This window comes from Rana temporaria, chromosome 4, assembly GCF_905171775.1.
Source record: "Rana temporaria chromosome 4, aRanTem1.1, whole genome shotgun sequence".
Taxonomy (NCBI): domain Eukaryota; kingdom Metazoa; phylum Chordata; class Amphibia; order Anura; family Ranidae; genus Rana; species Rana temporaria.
The window spans coordinates 23175442-23194430 of NC_053492.1; the positions used below are offsets into that span (position 1 = coordinate 23175442).

At 47.7% G+C, this 18989-nt stretch overlaps 1 protein-coding gene across 2 annotated transcripts in view; it reads left to right on the forward strand.

Annotated features, from left to right (window-relative positions):
• Positions 1–18989, forward strand: part of ZNF395 (zinc finger protein 395) — a 42759-nt gene that overhangs the window by 7376 nt on the left and 16394 nt on the right. For both annotated transcript variants that reach the window (XM_040348122.1, XM_040348123.1), the window contains exon 2: positions 16604–16839. In XM_040348122.1, the coding sequence (XP_040204056.1) occupies positions 16609–16839 (231 nt within the window). In that variant the 5' untranslated portion in view covers positions 16604–16608. The remainder of the gene's footprint in view (positions 1–16603; positions 16840–18989) is intronic.

Here is an 18989-nt window from a genome sequence, read left to right on the forward strand (position 1 = left end):
AAAAAATACACTTCAATGAATAATAAAAAAATAAAAAAAACGTAAAGTTAGCCCAATTTTCTTTTGTTTTTAATGTGAAAGATGTTGCGCTCCAAGAATCGTGATCCATCTCCTAAGCAAAAAAATTGTGATTCTCATTTTAGCCAGAATCCTGCAGCTCTAATATATTGTAGTATAGGTGTATATAGTATACAGGGTGTATACTGTATATTGTAGTATAGGTGTGTATATAAAACGGGGTGTATACCAGGGTTCGACAAAATCCAGGCACTAGGTCGCAATTGTGACTAGAATTAGCGACCTGACACCTGGGGAAGGACGCATAGGCCTGCAGAAGGCCGCAAAGCCGTGGCCTCACGCGATCGTGCGGTGAGGTCGTTCAGAGACACAGGATACCCCATCCTGTGTCTCTGTGTGCCCCCTCGTCGGGCCGTGCCAGCCAGTAATTGAGGCCGTGGTTTTGCGGCCTTCTGTGATCTGGCGCCATCTTATGGTGGCCGTTGGCATGGCAAGACAACCAGCAATGCTAATGGAGCTTCCCCTGTGTTTTCACTGCAATCTCCTTCCCTCTAATTGGAACCCCCCAAAATATATATTTGGGGGGTTCTATTTTATTCGTGTGTGTGTGTGTGTGTGTGTGTGTGTGTGTATATATATATATATATATATATATATATATATATATATATATATATATATATATATATATATATATATATATATATATATATATATATATATATTATAAATAAATTATAATGACGGCCGTTGCAATACTTTTTGTCACACCGTATTTGCGCAGCGGTCTTACAAGCGCACTTTTTTGGGGAAAAAAATACACTTTATTTTTATATTTTATTTTTAAATTAAAAAATAAGACATCAGTAAAATTAGACCATTTTTTTTTCTTATATTGTGAAAAATAATGTTACGCTAAGTAAAATGATACCCAACATGTCACGCTTCAGAATTGCATCCGCTTGTGGAATGGCGACAAATTTACCCTTTAAAATCTCCATAGGCGACGTTTAAAAAAATTCTACAGGTTGCATGTTTTGAGTTATAGAGGAGGTCTAGGGCTAGAATTATTGCTCTCGCTCTAACGATCGCGGCGATACCTCACATGTGTGGTTTGAATATCGTTTACATATGCAGGCGCTACTCACGTATGCGTTCGCTTCTATGAGTGAGCTCGGCGGGACGCGTTTTCTGGCTCCTAAGTTTTTTAGCTGGATCCTAGATTCCAAGCAAATTTGTCAAACTCTGATATATATCTCTATCTTTTTTTTTTTTTTATTGTACGTTCTATCTGTACAGGTGTGTGTATCTATATAAAGTATAGGATGGGCGCTAAGGTAGACTTCAATGTGTTGGGGAGGTCGCCCCCTATAGGTCAGGGCAGGGTTGCCAACTTTCAGTAAATTTACAGTTTGTAAAATCCGTAATTTTTGCATCTGTCCATAAATGTCTATTATGGACGTGTAGTCTGTCTGTATTGGACATTTATGGACAGATGCAAAAATTACGCATTTTACAAACTGTTTGTAAATTTACTGACGGTTGGCAAGCCAGGGTCAGACCCTCCACATCCATATTGTGATTGGTGGCGCCTCGTTGCGTTCTGTGAGTTTTCTTCTTGTAAATCGGGTTTGTCCGGCTGTGTTTTTGTTTTGCTCCTCCTGCATGTTGTCCTGTTCCAGCTCATGTGTGACTTGTTAGTAAATGTTGGCGCGGTCCGCCCTCTGCGCTCCATTCCTCAGACTGACGTGTGGAGTGATCGGAAGAGGTCCACCGAGTGATCCGCCCTCGGGGGGGATTTTTTATGTTCATGAATTCTTTATTTCCTCTGTTTGTAAACACAGGCTTAATCCAAGGATAGTAATCTAATACATGGACGCTTCCTAGTCCTGGACACTGCATTCGTTTTCTTTTTTCAGGCTAAGATTGTTTTCCACCCACACCTCCACTCATTGCAAGATGCCACCTCTCAATCCCATGGAGGGAAAGCGATTTGTAGCCGAAGGCCAGTGCATTTAAGGCTAGTCTCCCCCCACAGCCCCAGGAGGCTGCAGCTGTCCCTCGCCTCCCCCCACAGCCCCAGGAGGCTGCAGCTGTGCCCCGTCTTCCCCCCCACAGCCCCATGAGGCTGCAGCTGTCCCCCGTCTCCCCCCCCCCCCCCCCACAGCCCCAGGAGGCTGCAGCTGTCCCCTGCCTCCCCCCACAGCCCCAGGAGGCTGCAGCTGTCCCCTGCCTCCCCCCACAGCCCCAGGAGGCTGCAGCTGTCCCCTGCCTCCCCCCACAGCCCCAGGAGGCTGCAGCTGTCCCCCGCCCCCCCCACAGCCCCAGGAGGCTGCATCTGTCCCCCGCCTCCCTCCCCCCCACAGCCCCAGGAGGCTGCATCTGTCCCCCGCCTCCCTCCCCCCCACAGCCCCAGGAGGCTGCAGCTGTCCCCCCCCCCCCCACAGCCACAGGAGGCTGCAGCTGTCCCCCGCCTCCCCCCCCACAGCCCCAGGAGGCTGCAGCTGTCCCCCGCCTCCCCCCCCCACAGCCCCAGGAGGCTGCAGCTGTCCCTCGTCTCCCCCTCACAGCCCCAGGAGGCTGCAGCTGTCCATCGCCTCCCCCCACCCCCACAGCCTCAGGAGGCTGCAGCTGTCCCCCGCCTCCCCCCCACAGCCCCAGGAGGCTGCAGCTGTCCCCCCCCCACAGCCCCAGGAGGCTGCAGCTGTCCCCCGCCTCCCCCCCCACAGCTCCAGGAGGCTGCAGCTGTCCCCCGCCTCCCCCCCCACAGCCCCAGGAGGCTGCAGCTGTCCATCGCCTCCCCCCACAGCCCCAGGCGGTGGCAGCTGTCCCTCGTCTTTCCTGTCTCTCATATTTCCCCACAATATGAAGATGTCCCTGGTATTCCCAAACCCCACCCCCCCTTCCAAGCCGGCAGCAGCTGTCCCTCGTCTTTCCTGTCCCTCATCTTCCCCCCGCGTCCCAGGCGGGCAGCAGCTGTCCCTCGGACAACAGGCGGCAGTTCCTCGTCTTTTCTATCCCTCGTCTTCCCCCGAGTCCCAGGTGGGTGGCATCTGTCCCCCACATTCCCCCCCCCCCCTTTTTAATCCCAGCAGCAGCTGTAACCTGGTCTTTCCTGTCTCTTGTTGTCCCAGATGGCGGCAGCTGCCCCTCATATTTTCCCCCCCCCGAGCTTAGGCGGCAGCAGCTTTCCTTCGTCTCCCCCCCCCCCATTTCCAAGCGGGCAGCAGCTGTCCCTCGTATTCTCTGCCCCCCCCCCTCCGGCCCATGTGGCAGCAGCTGTCCCCCATCCCCCCCCCCCCCCCCCAGGCCCAGCCGGGAGCAGCTGTCCTTAGTCTCCCCCACCCCCCCCCCCCTTCCAAGCCAGCAGCAGCTGTCCTTCGTCTCCCCCCCCCCACCTTCCCAGGCGGCAGCTGTCCCCCTGCCCTTTTCCAGGTGGCGGCCAAGCTGAGCTGACACCAGTGTTTTCGCCTTCGTGGCATCCACACACAGTACAATCATGGTTTTGTTAGTGCATCACGTGCCTCATGTCGTTCTGCAACGTATGTACATTGATGTATTACCTTTGCGAATTAAGTCAAATGCGCAAATTGTGTCACTTTTTTTTTTTGGGCTCCTCGCTGCGTTCTGCTTAATTGTTTATATTTTTGTCAGATCTGTCTGGCCGTATGCGTTGCTCCTGAGTTTTATTTAAAGCCGGGAGTTCCTGCCCCAGATTGTAACGCAGATCATGTGACCGTGCCGCTACATTGTAACAACCGTCATCAATATTGTATGATGGAGGATGTGTGTGCCGGGAGATCTCTGTCCCTGACTTCTGGGTGAGCGCGGCTTGTTATGTTTGGATCAGCCGGATCTGACAAAGGCTGGGTCCTAGGGAATTTTACCCACGAGTGTGGCCCCTGATGTCACTATGGGGCCCCATATAATGTAGGAGTGAGCAGACAGGCTGCAGACATGTTAAAGGCGATGGTCAGAGGCTGCAGACAGGACGCAGGCGGTGGTTGAGAGGCTGCAGACAGGACGCAGGCGGTGGTTGAGAGGCTGCAGACAGGACGCAGGCGATGGTTGAGAGGCTGCAGACAGGGCGCTGGCGAGAGGCTGCAGACAGGGCGCTGGCGAGAGGCTGCAGACAGGGCGCTGGCGAGAGGCTGCAGACAGGGCGCTGGCGATGGTGAGAGGCTGCAGACAGGACGCAGGCAATGGTGAGAGGCTGCAGACAGGACGCAGGCAATGGCGAGCGGCTGCAGACAGGGCGCAGGCGATGGTTGAGAGGCTGCAGACAGGGCGCTGGCGAGAGGCTGCAGACAGGGCGCAGGCGATGGTGAGAGGCTGCAGGCGATGGTGAGAGGCTGCAGACAGGACGCAGGCAATGGTGAGAGGCTGCAGACAGGGCGATGGTTGAGAGGCTGCAGACAGGGCGCAGGCGATGGTTGAGAGGCTGCAGACAGGGCGCTGGCGAGAGGCTGCAGACAGGGCGCAGGCGCTGGCTGAGAGGCTGCAGACAGGGCGCTGGCGAGAGGCTGCAGACAGGGCGCTGGCGAGAGGCTGCAGACAGGGCGCTGGCGAGAGGCTGCAGACAGGGCGCTGGCGAGAGGCTGCAGACAGGGCGCTGGCGAGAGGCTGCAGACAGGGCGCTGGCGAGAGGCTGCAGACAGGGCGCTGGCGAGAGGCTGCAGACAGGGCGCTGGCGAGAGGCTGCAGACAGGGCGCTGGCAATGGTGAGAGGCTGCAGACAGGACGCAGGCAATGGTGAGAGGCTGCAGACAGGACGCAGGCAATGGCGAGAGGCTGCAGACAGGGCGATGGGCGAGAGGCTGCAGACAGGGCGATGGGCGAGAGGCTGCAGACAGGGCGATGGGCTGCAGACAGGGCGATGGGCTGCAGACAGGGCGATGGGCGAGAGGCTGCAGGCAGGACGCAGGCGGTGGCCAGAGGCTGCAGGCAGGACGCAGGCGGTGGCCAGAGGCTGCAGGCAGGACGCAGGCGGTGGCCAGAGGCTGCAGGCAGGACGCAGGCGGTGGCCAGAGGCTGCAGACAGGACGCAGGCGGTGGCCAGAGGCTGCAGACAGGACGCAGGCGGTGGCCAGAGGCTGCAGACAGGACGCAGGCGGTGGCCAGAGGCTGCAGACAGGACGCAGGCGGTGGCCAGAGGCTGCAGACAGGACGCAGGCGGTGGCCAGAGGCTGCAGACAGGACGCAGGCGGTGGCCAGAGGCTGCAGACAGGACGCAGGCGGTGGCCAGAGGCTGCAGACAGGACGCAGGCAATGGTGAGAGGCTGCAGACAATATACTGCAGATGTGGTAGGGAGATGGTCAGGGTTACACTATAACCGGTTTAGAACCGACATCCTATAGATGGAATTGGGTTTGGGATCTTGCTAAAGAGTTTATTACGTTTTTATTTTCCGGCGTGCTCTAGAATTATGTCATTCCGAGAGGACGGGACGGCACTGCTGATGAGAGATGGTGGCTGTTTAAACACTTTCATTAGGTAAAGCCCAATTGATCTTTCAGTTTGAAATCTTATTTAAATATATTCCAGGTACATTGTGCTGCAGAGAAGGACCCTTGCACCAAGTGCTGTGGAAGCAGTGGTCTCTCTGCAGAGGCACAACAGTCCCTGTGAGTCAGAGCTAGCGCTTTCTGCACTGGGCACACATTTTGCTGACTCAGCAGGGGATGCCGGACCTCTGCAGAAAGATCACTGCTTCCACACAGAGGAGACATCCTGATGGGGGACAGGCTTTTCTACCTGGCTGTACCTATTCTCTATTCTCTATAGAAGATGTACTGAAGAATATTTTGCACGCCTGGCGGGGGTAGTTTCACTGCGCTTGGGGTGCGCATGCGCCTTGACTGGTGCTCAAGGTGTCATGGGTCATATAGTTCCAATCCATCACTGTTCTTAGGGGTGCGCATGCACGTTGTGGCTGGTTTTCAAGGAATCGTGTGGTATATAGTTTCAACGCGCCGCTGTGCTTAGGGTTGCGCATGTGCGTTGTGGCTGGCACTCAAGGGAACATGGGGTATTTAGTTCCAATGCATCGATGTGCTTGGGGTTGCACATGCACGTTGTGGACGGTGCTCAAGGAATCCTGCGCCTAGGCTGAGGGCAGACGATGCGCCCCCGGTTGACTGTGCCTAGGCTGAGGGCGTGACTGTGCCTAGGCTGAGGCAGTGACTTTCAAGGAAACATGGGGTATTTAGTTCCAATGCATCAATGTGCTTGGGGTTGCACATGCACGTTGTGGACGGTGCTCAAGGAATGCTGTGCCTAGGCTGAGGGCGGACAATGCGCCCCCCGGTGGACTGCACCTAGGCCTGGGGGCGGACGATGCGCCCCCCGGTGGACTGCACCTAGGCCTGGGGGCGGACGATGCGCCCCCCGGTGGACTGCACCTAGGCCTGGGGGCGGACGATGCGCCCCCCGGTGGACTGCACCTAGGCTGGGGGCGGACGATGCGCCCCCCCGGTGGACTGCGCCTAGGCTGGGGGCGGACGATGCGCCGCCGGTTGACTGCGCCTAGGCTGAGGGCGGGTGATGCGCTCCCCTCCGTGACTGCGCCTAGGCTGAGGGCGGGCACTGCGCCGCCGGTTGACTGTGCCTAGGCTGAGGGCGGACGATGCGCTCCCCTCCGTGACTGCGCCTAGGCTGGGGGCGGACGATGCGCTCCCCTCCGTGACTGCGCCTAGGCTGGGGGCGGACGATGCGCTCCCCTCCGTAACTGCGCCTAGGCTGGGGGCGGACGATGCGCTCCCCTCCGTGACTGCGCCTAGGCTGGGGGCGGGCGATGCGCCTTATCTCTGAGGCTGTAACTTCTAACGCTGTGGGAGGGATGGAGGTAGAAGCTCGGAGAGGGAAATGTGATGCCACAGGGAGATGTTGAGTAACCAACCGTACATGCATCCTCTAGGACGCTGGGCGGAGCCTATAAACGTTTGAGTTGCGAGTAGCAGTTATTGCACAGGAAGGTCCTCTGTTCAAATTGATTTTGGGGGGTGGGGATTATTATTAATTATTTCTTTATTTTTTTTTTTCAAAACCTTCAATCTGCTTATCTGGGGAAATGCCAAGCGATTTCCCCTTTTATCTGGTGACCCAGCCCGTCTGTCTTGCCTTGGATCAATTCCTCACCACACCCACCTGCATTCTTATATGTTAAACATGTCAAGAATGTCGCCAGTTCCAATCTGCACTACGAACTGAAAACATGCCGTTTGTCTGTGGAGCTCCCCTTCAGTCTTAGAGTTGTACCGGCTCCTCATAGTCGGAGTGTATCTAAACTCTTGTTGGTAAAACTTGGCACTGTCAGCTCTCCGCTCTTCATTCCATGCGCATGAAAAACCTCAATTATATGCTTTTGTATTTTTTATTGTATTTCTTTTCTTTTAAATTTTTGTTTGTAAACATTGTGCTTAAATTTGTATCTAAACCCATATCTCCATAACCTAGATGGGAGGTGTTGTGTAGTCCATGGCTAAGAAAAATGCACAGGAACTTGTAAGCTCACCACCAGATTTCAAGCAGGATCTTTTACTTTTTATTTGTTTTTTTGTTTCTTGCTTTCAGTGTTGTGTGTGTGTGTGTTTTTTTTTTTTTATTTTATTATTTTTATAGCATATCTGAACCCAAAAAATGTATATTTAAGAGCGTTTTAGATGTGGGGGCTGCATTTTGTATTTGTCTTTTTTCAGGATTTACCCCTACACCATTCTCCACACCTCCACCACTCCCGGCGATCCTGCCAGTTTTCTTTTTTTGTTTATTTTTTCTATTCCATATTTCATCTTTTTATATATAGATTTGGAAATGTACAAACGAGAGAAGATTTATTTTATTTTTTGTTTCATATTTAATTTTTATTTACAAATTTGGAAATGTGCAAAAAAGAGTGAATTTCTTTAATTTTTGGGTGTGTGTGTGGATTGTCAGTGTGTTTTTTATTATTATTTACATTTTTTAATTAGCCCTGTTGGGGGGGGCTTTGGTGAGATATCAGGGGTCTTAACAGACCTCTGACATCTCCCCTTTTAAGACAGAGAAAGGGACTAAGGACACAGATTCCCCAGTCCCTTTCTCTGCAGCCTCAGCTAAAATGAATGGAGAGAAGCTCCTCTCCATTCATAAACTGAAGCATCGTAAACACAGGTTACGATGCTCAGTTATGTGAATGGACTGACTCTGTCCATTCGGAAAAGGTAGGAGCCGGGTTTAGCGGCTCCTACCGCCACTCTCCATCCTGACAAACTGAGGGGGGAGAAGACGGCACGGAGGGGGGAGAAGACGGCACGGAGGGGGGAGAAGACGGCACGGAGGGGGGAGAAGACGGCACGGAGGGGGGAGAAGACGGCACGGAGGGGGGAGAAGACGGCACGGAGGGGGGAGAAGACGGCACGGAGGGGGAGAAGACGGCACGGAGGGGGAGAAGACGGCACGGAGGGGGAGAAGACGGCACGGAGGGGGAGAAGACGGCACGGAGGGGGAGAAGACGGCACGGAGGGGGAGAAGACGGCACGGAGGGGGAGAAGACGGCACGGAGGGGGAGAAGACAGCATGAGAAGACTTGTAACTGACTGCCCAGGTATCGGGTGAAGCATCGGAGCATTTCCCCCGAGTACTTGTACTGCTCGGTATCGATACCGGTATAGGGACATCCCAAATAAATAAATAAAAACAAAAAAATATATAATATATATATTCGCAGCGTAACATTTTTCACATTCTACAAAAAAAATGTGGGCTAACTTTACTGGTTGTTTTTTTTTATTTATTAACCCCCCTGACGGTAAACCCGAGCGCGACTCGGGGTTGGTTTTACATGTTAGGATCGGCAAACCCGAGTCGCGCTCGGGCTGGACGGGCTTACCTTTCGCTGGATCCACAGGCTTGGTTTACTCACCTTGTCCCTGGATCCAGCGATGCCACCCGCTGTGTGAGCGAGCGGGACCTCCTCGCTCGATTCACAGTCCCCGTGTGACGCCGATCTCCGTTCCCTGCGACGTTACGACGCACGGGGACGGAGAACGGCGCCAAATTCAAAAAAGTAAACAAACACATTACATACAGTATACTGTAATCTTATAGATTACAGTACTGTATGTAAAAAATACACACACCCCTTGTCCCTAGTGGTCTGCCCAGTGCCCTGCATGTACTTTTATATAATAAAAAATGTCATTTCTGCCTAAAAACTGTAGATTGTCCAAAAGTGTCCCTTTATGTCAAAAATGGTTTTAGATCAGCTAGAAAACAGCGATAATAAATTATAATCACTTGCAGAATTGTGCGATAGCGATTTGCGGGGAAATTCGTCATAAAAAAAATAAAATAATGACAGCGACAATTCTGCAACTGCAAATTTCAGTGATTTTGAGTTGATTACATTATTGAATAATTTTTATTATAATTATATTATTATTTGTTATAATTATTTATAATTATTTATTATATTATAATTTATAATTTTGTTTTAAAAAAAAAAATCATACCCGGGATGCCTACAAGACTCTTGCTTGGTCAGATTTAAGTGAGTTATTTCTAAAAATTACAGGCCTACAGTATAAAACGCCAATTTCCTTGCAAAATAAATGTACCGCTTTTGGTACGTAATTCCAGACAGAATCATACCGCCAGGGAGGTTAAAGTCATTTTTTTACCCCAAAAAATTGCATTTGAAAGACCACTGCACAAATACAGTGAATCGAGATTGTGATTATTTTACGCTTAATCATGCAGCTCTACTATACATACTCTATCTCTCAAAAGTAAGTACACCCCTCGCATTTCTGTAAATATTTTTTTCTCTCTTTTCATGTGACAACACTGAAGAAATGACACTTTGCTACTATATATATATATATATATATATATATATATATCTCTCTCTATAAAATATATATATTTTTTTTAATAACATTTTTATATATATATATTTTTAAATAACAATTATATATATATATTTAATATTACAATTTTATTAAAAAAATATATATTTATTATACAGACACACATCCTTTAAAAAATAAATAAATGTGTGTATAGATATAGAGAGAGAGAGATATATATTTTTTATTATTAATACAATATAATTTTCTTTATTTAAAAGAAAAGGTATTTAAAAAATTATTATTTTAATTTATTATTTATTTTTTTACACCCCAGTGAGGCACATCATGCCTCATTCCTCAAACTGGAAGGAATCTCCAGTGCACAGCTTTATCCGTGACGGATGGGCCGAGCAGACATAAGTGTTTTTTTTTCATACCAGCCCAGGAACTGAGGGGGTGGGGGGTGTTGGCAAATGGCACTCATTGCAAAGCAGTGTGGAAATCCAGATCCTGTTTTCTGCACCCAGTCTGGTTTATGATTAGCAGGGTTGCATGTGGCTGATATGACAACGCACTGACTGTCACCTCCAGCGCACGTCTGAGCTGCAACCCCCCCCCCCCCTCCCCCCTTCTTTCCTCCGCCCGGCTTTGCTGACATGTCAGGAATTTGTTAGAAAGTGCAATAGGCTACTAGGACAGGCGTGTGACATCTGAGGAAAGGGAAGGATTCGCATAGCTCTACAGCCTCAGGGCAAACTCTCTCAACGTGTTGTCGCTCTACGGGGGAGGGGCAGTCCATAGTGAGACATTACAATCGTCTGATTTAAAAAAAAAAAAAAATTGTTGGTATTTTGCAATCTCTCTATCTCAATGTTTATAAACAATGTTATCTAGCTCCAGTCTGGTCAGAGTAACATTGTTTAAAACAATTGATCAGGCGGGAGATAGAGATACAAAATAACATTGGTAATAAACATTGATTAGACCAGAGAGACAATGGGCCAGATTCAGGTAGGGGGGGGCGTAAATTTGTGCGGGCGTAGTGTATGTTATTTACGCTACGCCGCCACAATTTAGAGAGGCAAGTGCAGTATTCACAAAGCACTTGCTCTGTAAGTTGCGGCGGCGTAGCGTAAATCTGCCGGCGTAAGCGCGCCGAATTCAAATTGTCAAGAGGTGGGCGTGTTTTATGCAAATAAAACATAACCCTACGTAAATGAAGTTTCTCACAAACGGCGCATGCGCCGGCCGTGAACGTATCCCAGTGCGCATGCTCCTAATCACGTTGCAAATAGTCAATGCTTTCGACGTGAACGTAATTTACGCAAAGCCCTATTTGCAACGACTTACGCCAACGACGTAAAATTTTCAAAATTCGACACGGGAACGACGTCCATACTTAACATAGGATACGCCTCATATAGCAGGAGTAACGTTACGCCGGAAAAAGCCTTACGCAAACGACGTAAAAAGATCCGCCGGGCGCACGTACGTTTCTGAATCGGTGTATCCAGCTCATTTGCATATTCTACGCTGAAATCGACGGCAGCGCCACCTAGCGGCCAGCGTAAGTATGCAACTAAGATACGACGGCGTAAGAGACTTACGCCAGTCGGATCTTAGCCTAATTTCCGCGTATCTTGCTTTCTGAATACAGAAAGAAGATACGCCGGCGCAGCTTTGAATTTAAGCGGCGTATCAATGGATACGCCGTCGTAAATTCTTGCTGAATCTAGCCCAAAGTTTATAAACAATGTTTATATGTATCTTTCTATCTCTGGTATAATCAATGTTTATTACCAATGTTATTTTGTATCTCTATCTCCCGTCTGATCAATTGTTATAAACAGATACAAATTAACATTGGTAATAAACATTGATTATACCAGAGATGGAAAGATACAAAGAAACATTGTTTATAAACATTCTCTCTCTGGTCTAATCAATGTTTATAAACAATGTTATTTTGTATCTCTATCTCTCGTCTGATCAATGTTTATAAACAATGTTACTTTGACCAGACTGGAGCTAGAGAGATACAAAGTAACATTGGGCCAGATTCAGGTAGAATTCCGGCGGCGTAACGTATTGCATTTGCGTAGAGTAAATCCGTCCAGCGCAAGCCCACCTAATTCAAATGGGGCGTGTATCATTTAAATTAGGCGCGTTCCCGCGCCGAACGTACTGCACATGCTCCCTTTTGAAATTTCCCGCCGTGCTTTGCGCGAAATGACGTCGCACCGACGTCATTTTTTGAACGGCGTCGTGCGTTACGTCCTTTCCTATTCACGGACGACTTACGCAAAAAAAAAATTAAATTAGACGCGGGAACGACGGCCATACTTTAACATGGCAAGTCTAAATATAAGCCAAGAAATAGCAGCTGTAACTGTCCCCCGGGAGAAGCCGACTAGCGACAACGTAAGAGAATGCGACGAACACACGTACCTTCGTGGATCGCCGTAAACAACTAATTAGCATACCCGGCACGGAAAACAACGCAAACTCCACCCAGCGGGCGCCGAAGTATTACACCTACGATCCAAAAGGCGTACGCCTGTCGGATCGAAGCCAGAAGCCGTCGTATCTTTGTTTGAGGATTCAAACTAAAGATACGACGCGTCAAATTTGAAAATACGCCGGCGTATCAGTAGATACGCCGGCGTATTTCATCTGTGAATCTGGCCCATTGTTTATAAACCTTGAGCTTGAGAGATACATTGATTTGGCAGGAGATAAGGAATAATATTTATAAACCTTGATCAGATAGGAGATGGATACAGAGTAACATTGTGTCATAAACAATATTATTCTGTATCGCCTGCCTGATAGAGGGATACATTTATCTCAATGTTTAAAAAAAAATGTTACTTTGTTTCGCTTCAGCCTGTTCAAAGTAACATTGTTTATCCACTTGCCGACCAGCCACCGCAGTTTTACTGCGGCAGAATGGCTCAGTTGGGCGAAACGGTGTTATGTTACGTCGCTTCGCCCTGAGGCCACTAGGGGCGCGCCCAAACCGGTGACGATTCGAGTGCCTGGTGGGCGCGATGACCGCTGGGCAATCACTGGTGACACATCGAGAACCGGGATCTGTGTGTGTGTAAACACACACAGATCCCAGTTCTCTTAGGGGAAAAATGACAGATCGTCTGTTCATACAATGTATGAACAGCGATCTGTCATTTCCCCTAGTAAGTCCCACCCCCCTCCAGTTAGAACATGCGGTCTTAGGCTCCATTCACACTAATGCTTTTTTTGGTGCATTTTGCAGATTTTTTTTAACATGGTTTCCTATGGAACATGTTCACATCAATGCTTTTTTGTGCCACTGCGTTTTTGGAAAGGGTCAGGGTCTTTTTTTTCCAGCAAAAAGCAGCGTTTTGCATGCAATAGAATTCAATGGACCTGCATTCAAAACGCATTTTGCCGCGATTTGCGTTTTTTTCCCCCCAACCTGTTCATAGCTGGTTGTTAAAGGAAATGGGGAAAAAAAATACTGGCTAAAAAAAAACACAATTTGCGGTAAAAACGCACGTCAAAAAACACAGCAAGCACCGCAAAAAGCATTGCAAAAACGCTCAAAAGCAACATGCATAGGTGTGAATCGAGCCTTACAAGCGCACTTTTTTGGGGGAAAAAATACACTTATTTATTTTTTTAATAAAAAAAAAAAAAAGAAGACAACAGTAAAGTTAGCCCAATTTTTTTTTTATATTGTGAAAGATAATGTTACACCGAGTAAATTGATACCCAACATGTCACGCTTCAAAATTGCGTCCGCTCGTGGAATGGCGACAAACTTTTACCCTTTAAAATCTCCATAGTCGACGTTTAAAAATTTCTACAGGTTGCATGTTTTGAGTTAGAGGAGGTCTAGGGCTAGAATTATTGCTCTCGCTCTAACGATCGTGGCGATACCTCACATGTGTGGTTTGAACACCGTTTACATATGCGGGCGCTGCTCACGTATGTGTTCGCTTCTGCGTGCAAGCTCGTCGGGACGGGGCGTGTTTTCTGGCTCCTAACTTTTTTAGCTGGCTCCTAGATTCCAAGCAAACCCTGCTCTTATTTATACACTGACTACGCTCATTGTCACTCCTTCCGTGTCCTTCTCCCGAAAGCGTTCCTGGAAATTCAACCGCCCCAGGCTATGGCTGATCTGGGAGTATGAAGGCCGCCAAACCTTTCCTATATCTTATCTGCGATCTAATAGGCTTTGGTCTCGTTAAACTTGTTTTGTTCCAGCAGCAAAATAAATCGCGTTTTTCCTTTTTTAGTATTAAATTGGAACTCTGTCCTTGCCTTCAGTCTCGCACGGATGTAGCGGCTCCTCTCCTGGACTGAAATGGCTTACTCTGATTTCACCGCACACTGCGAGCTTCTCGCCAAGTTCCCAGTCTCCGACCATCTCTGGTAGCAGGTAGCTTTTAATCCTCTGTAGTACTAAATGTGGCCCTCTGGGTATTTCCGGGGTCCCATTGGAGACAATCCATGTTTAGTACATTGACAATCACGGGTGTAAAGTGGGAATTTTAAAGACGGGTCCACTTCATATTCGGCCAGAGACAGCATGTGCAACTAATGTACTGTGCCTTCAAAATTTCTACAAATCTTCTTCCAGAGGTTCCCGGGAAGATTTACAGCCCAGTGTAGCTAGACGCGATTTTTTTTTTTTGTATTTTTTTTTTTTCTCATATAAATAAATCTTGGAATATTCCATATGGACGCAAGATGTGAGACGGGACTGGAACTTTCTACAAGTTGGCGCAGCACAAAGAGTCTACTTCACGGACCCCGTGTCTACAGCAGGTTTTCTCTATCTGTTTAACATGGATGGGTCCTTTAAAATACCTTTCTAGCCTCAGGGAACCTCTGATAACGATTACCAGATCTACAGGTCTCCATAGATTGGCGTGCATAATGTAGGACTGAATAATAAGTAATGTGGAGTTCTTGACCTGCTCAATGCTTACAGGGATGGTCAATATGATGATATGAAACAAATGATTTAATAATGGGCAGAAAAGATACACAGACAGTGCAGATTGCAGCGGTTCTTCGTATGGATGCTCCGTGGGGAAATAACTGATTATTACGGTGGTCAACAGGAGAAGGGTTCCATTATGTGTGGTCAATGAAAGAAGGGTTCCATTTCACCAGTAGTTGATTGGAGGGTTCCATTATGTTGGTGGTCAGTGGGTGAAGGTTCCATTACATCGGCAGTCAATAAAAGGGTTTTTATTATGTTGGTGGTCAGTGGGTGGAGGTTCCATTTATGTTGGTGGTCAATAGAAGGATTTCATTATGTTGGGGGTCTGTGGTAGAAGGGTTCCATCATGTTGGTCAATGGGAGAAGGGTTCCATTACATCGGTAGTCAATAGTAGAAGGGTTCCATTACAACAGTACTCGATGGGAGAAGGGTTTCATTATACTGTTTGTCAGAGTAGCTCCGTTCCGCTGGTGGGGCGGTGGGACGAGGGCTCCATTGCGCTGGTGGGACGAGGGCTCCATTGCGCTGGTGGGACGAGGGCTCCATTGCGCTGGTGGGACGAGGGCTCCATTGCGCTGGTGGGACGAGGGCTCCATTGCGCTGGTGGGACGAGGGCTCTATGACAAGGGCTCTATTCCGCTGGTGGGACAGGGGCTCCATTCCGCTGGTGGGTGCCATTATACTATTGTCTACTTTTACCTCGCTTCTGGTGTCCATACTTTTTGCAATATCCTCAGCACTTCCTATAGTCATGTATTGTATGTGGTGTGGTTTGTATGTATTGTGTGTAATAATGACTCGGATCATTCCAAAATAGGGCTCACGTTGACTTCCCCATTTGATGGTCCATTGAGCTTATCATCTGACTGATGAATGGGGAAGTTTGGCATCCTTTTAGGTGTTTTTTTTTGTCATGTGCATATGTTGGTTTATAATATCACGTGCTCCTTGAGAATGCATGTTGGCATTCTTCAAATAGTTTATTTTTTATGATATTGTATTTAATTATAGTAATATATGTGTTTATAGCATTGGGTACTCTTTTTATGTTCGGAGGGATTCTTTTTGATACTATGGTCGTCGTCTTCTTTTTTTTTTTTCTCTAATATGGATGGGTTTTTATTTTATTTATGATTTTTGCCAGCAGCTAGTGGCCAAAAATGTGGTATTTTTCTGGATTGAGGTATTTCAGGAAAAAATACTGCATTGTGGCCACTAGATGGCACTTGCGATCATAGGAAATAAGCATATTAGACAAAATACGGAGGGGTTTTTCATTGTGGTGTGCAAATATTTGTCTTCCAATGGGGACACCTGTTTGAAGGGACAACTAAGATGGAAATTCCTCCTTTTTCTTGTTTAAAAAAAATAAAAATAAAAAAGAGATGGGCATTCCCCTCGCACTGGAGAGATTTCCACTCGCTTCCTGATTCGAGGATAAGAATTTATGTGAAATCAGTAACCAGACCGCAAAGAAAAATAAACTGGTTTCTTACGTTTCCAAAAAGTTTTGACTTTCTCTGTCCTCTCGTACAATGCAGACATGGTCTTGTATTGTATGTGGAGGAGGGAACTTGCAACCGTGGCCTGGAGCCTCTTAGAGTGGAAAAGGGGTTTGAGGGTGGATAGGAAGGAGGCAGCGTTTTAGATGGGGGGGGGGGGGGAAGTATGTGTCTGGGGGACAGGCACTGTGTTTATGGTTGCTGTTCACTGAGTCTTCACAAATTTAATAACCCCCCCCCCCCTTTTTTTTTCCCTAGCCAACATGGCGAGCATATTATCTAAACGGCTTGGGAAGAGGTCTCTGCTTGGAGCCCGGGTGTGCACTACCCCAATGTTATCCGCAGACTGCATGACGGTGGAGTCGGCGGGAGACCTTGCCGTTTCAGCTCAACTAGGAGCTTATGAGGGTGGATGCTACAAAGAGTGCTTGGAGGAGGTCATGTTTCCCACCAACTTGTCCACCAACCGCTTCAAGCTGTACCCAGGACAAAAGGTAGGACTTCTGCTGCTCGTTCAAGTGTGCACCAATTCCTGTTGTCAATCCAGACCCCCCCTCAACTATCCCATCTTTGGAGCTAAGATTTGTCTTTTTTTTTATATGGCTGCGCCTTCTCTTTTTTTTTTGGTTCCGTGTGAGGAGCTATAGGAATGAAAGAAGTATAGGGTTTTTTATTTTTCAAGAATCGTACTAGGTGGATGCAGCATCAGATCAATGTCCTTGCCTGCTCTAAGACTGAGAACCAAGCGATCAAACACCGCTGATCGCTCAGCTCTCAGAGCTCCATGAGCAGAGAGCCAGTAAAGTTAAGTCTTATTGTTCACCGTCCCTCATCAAGAGTAGTTGCATTGTACCTTCAAGTATTCGCTGTAGGGTATGCTATGCATGAAGGCCCTAGGTTGTAGAAAAGAGGGCTTCCTGTATAGCATAGTAGTAATGGTGAATTTTTAGATTAAGAATCTAAATTATTCCATAAATTCATCCCATTTCACAAGGATAAAACAATGGCGAGGAATGAAGCATATTTCCCGACCAGTACTTCTTTGTGTGCCTAGATCACATTTTATCATGGCAGAGATACATAGACGACATCTTCATCCAGATGGCGAAGATGTAGTCTATGTACCTCTGCCATGATAAAATGTGATCTAGGCACACAGACCAGTACTTGTCAGCAAATGTGCTTCATTCCTCGCCATTGTGTTCCTTCCCAGAAAATAGTGTGTGCGTATGAGCACTTACTATGACAAAGATGTCGTCTATGTATCTATGCTATGATAAAACGTGGCAAAAGCACACAAACCAGTGCTTGCCGGCAAACATGTTTCATTCCCACTACCTCCATTGTGTTTTTCCCAGGTTCTACTTTTTATCCTACTTGCCTATTCACCTTCCTGGTTGAGTGCTTGCCAATTTTTTTTTTTTTTTTTTTTTTAATGGTCCCTCTCATTATGTGGCTTCCCAATTCGGTATTTGTGTGCCTTTTTATCATTCTGTGCTGAATAGCATAGTCTTCAGTGACTAATAGCGTTTTGGTTTTATTATACCATTGTCTTTGTTGAGGATAAACATTTTGCTGTAGTGCAATGTTCACCCTCTGGTCATCTGAATGACATGAGTTTCACTTTTGATCTCTGCTTCTGCATTTGGGAAAGCATAAGAACCAGTTCATGTACCATTGGTCATATTTCATGTCTATAGAGGGGTGCACGAAAGCCACACTGAATGACCTGGTAGCTTGGTGATTGGCCACAAGAGTAGACTCTATTGCAGGGATATGCAATTAGCGGACCTCCAGCTGTTGCAAAACTACAAGTCCCATCATGCCTCTGCCTATGGGAGTGATGCTTGTGGCTGTCAGTCTTGCTAGCCTCATGGGAGTTGTAGTTCTGCAATAGCTGGAGGTCCGCTAATTACATATGCCTTCTCTATTGGGTCTGATCCTCCTTGACCTCCCCCACATTCAGGGCCGGATTTGCTCTCCCTGCCGCCCCAAGGCCTGGTTCCGCAATGCACCCCCTCCCTGCCAACCAAGCCCCCCCCCCCCCAAATCAATGGAGAATGAGCGGCACGGTTAGTTAAAATATGTTTTTGTTTCGTTTTTTTACTTTTTTATCTTTTTTTTTTTTTCTTTTTTTTTTATTATTATTAGCAGCTTGTCGCTTACTTTTTTACATTTTTGTATAATTTTCTTATTATTTTCCTTATTATTTTTCTTATTCTTTACTTTTTTATTTTATTTCTTATTTATTTATCAATTTTGTTAACTTAACTTTTTTGCTATCACACAACAGAAAACATTTCCCTGGGTGATAGCAATTGGAGGTGACATGTTCTCTTTATTGACCCTGTCACCTCCAAAACAGGAGTCCTAGCACTGTGCTATTACTCCTGTCACAGCTGAGATGGGAAGAGCACAGCTCTCCCCTCTCTCTGTGTACATAGGCAGCAGGGACAGGAGACAGACTCGGTGGCCGGGGGGAGGCCGGAGTCCCGAAGACAGAGCCAGCAAAGAGGTATGTGGGGTGGGGGGGAGAGGGGAGTACGGACGGGAGCACACATTTTACAAGTAATTTCGGCGACATCGCCGCAATCGCTTGTTAACGAGCGAGCGGATTCCCCCATAATTTACCGCCCTTAACTGT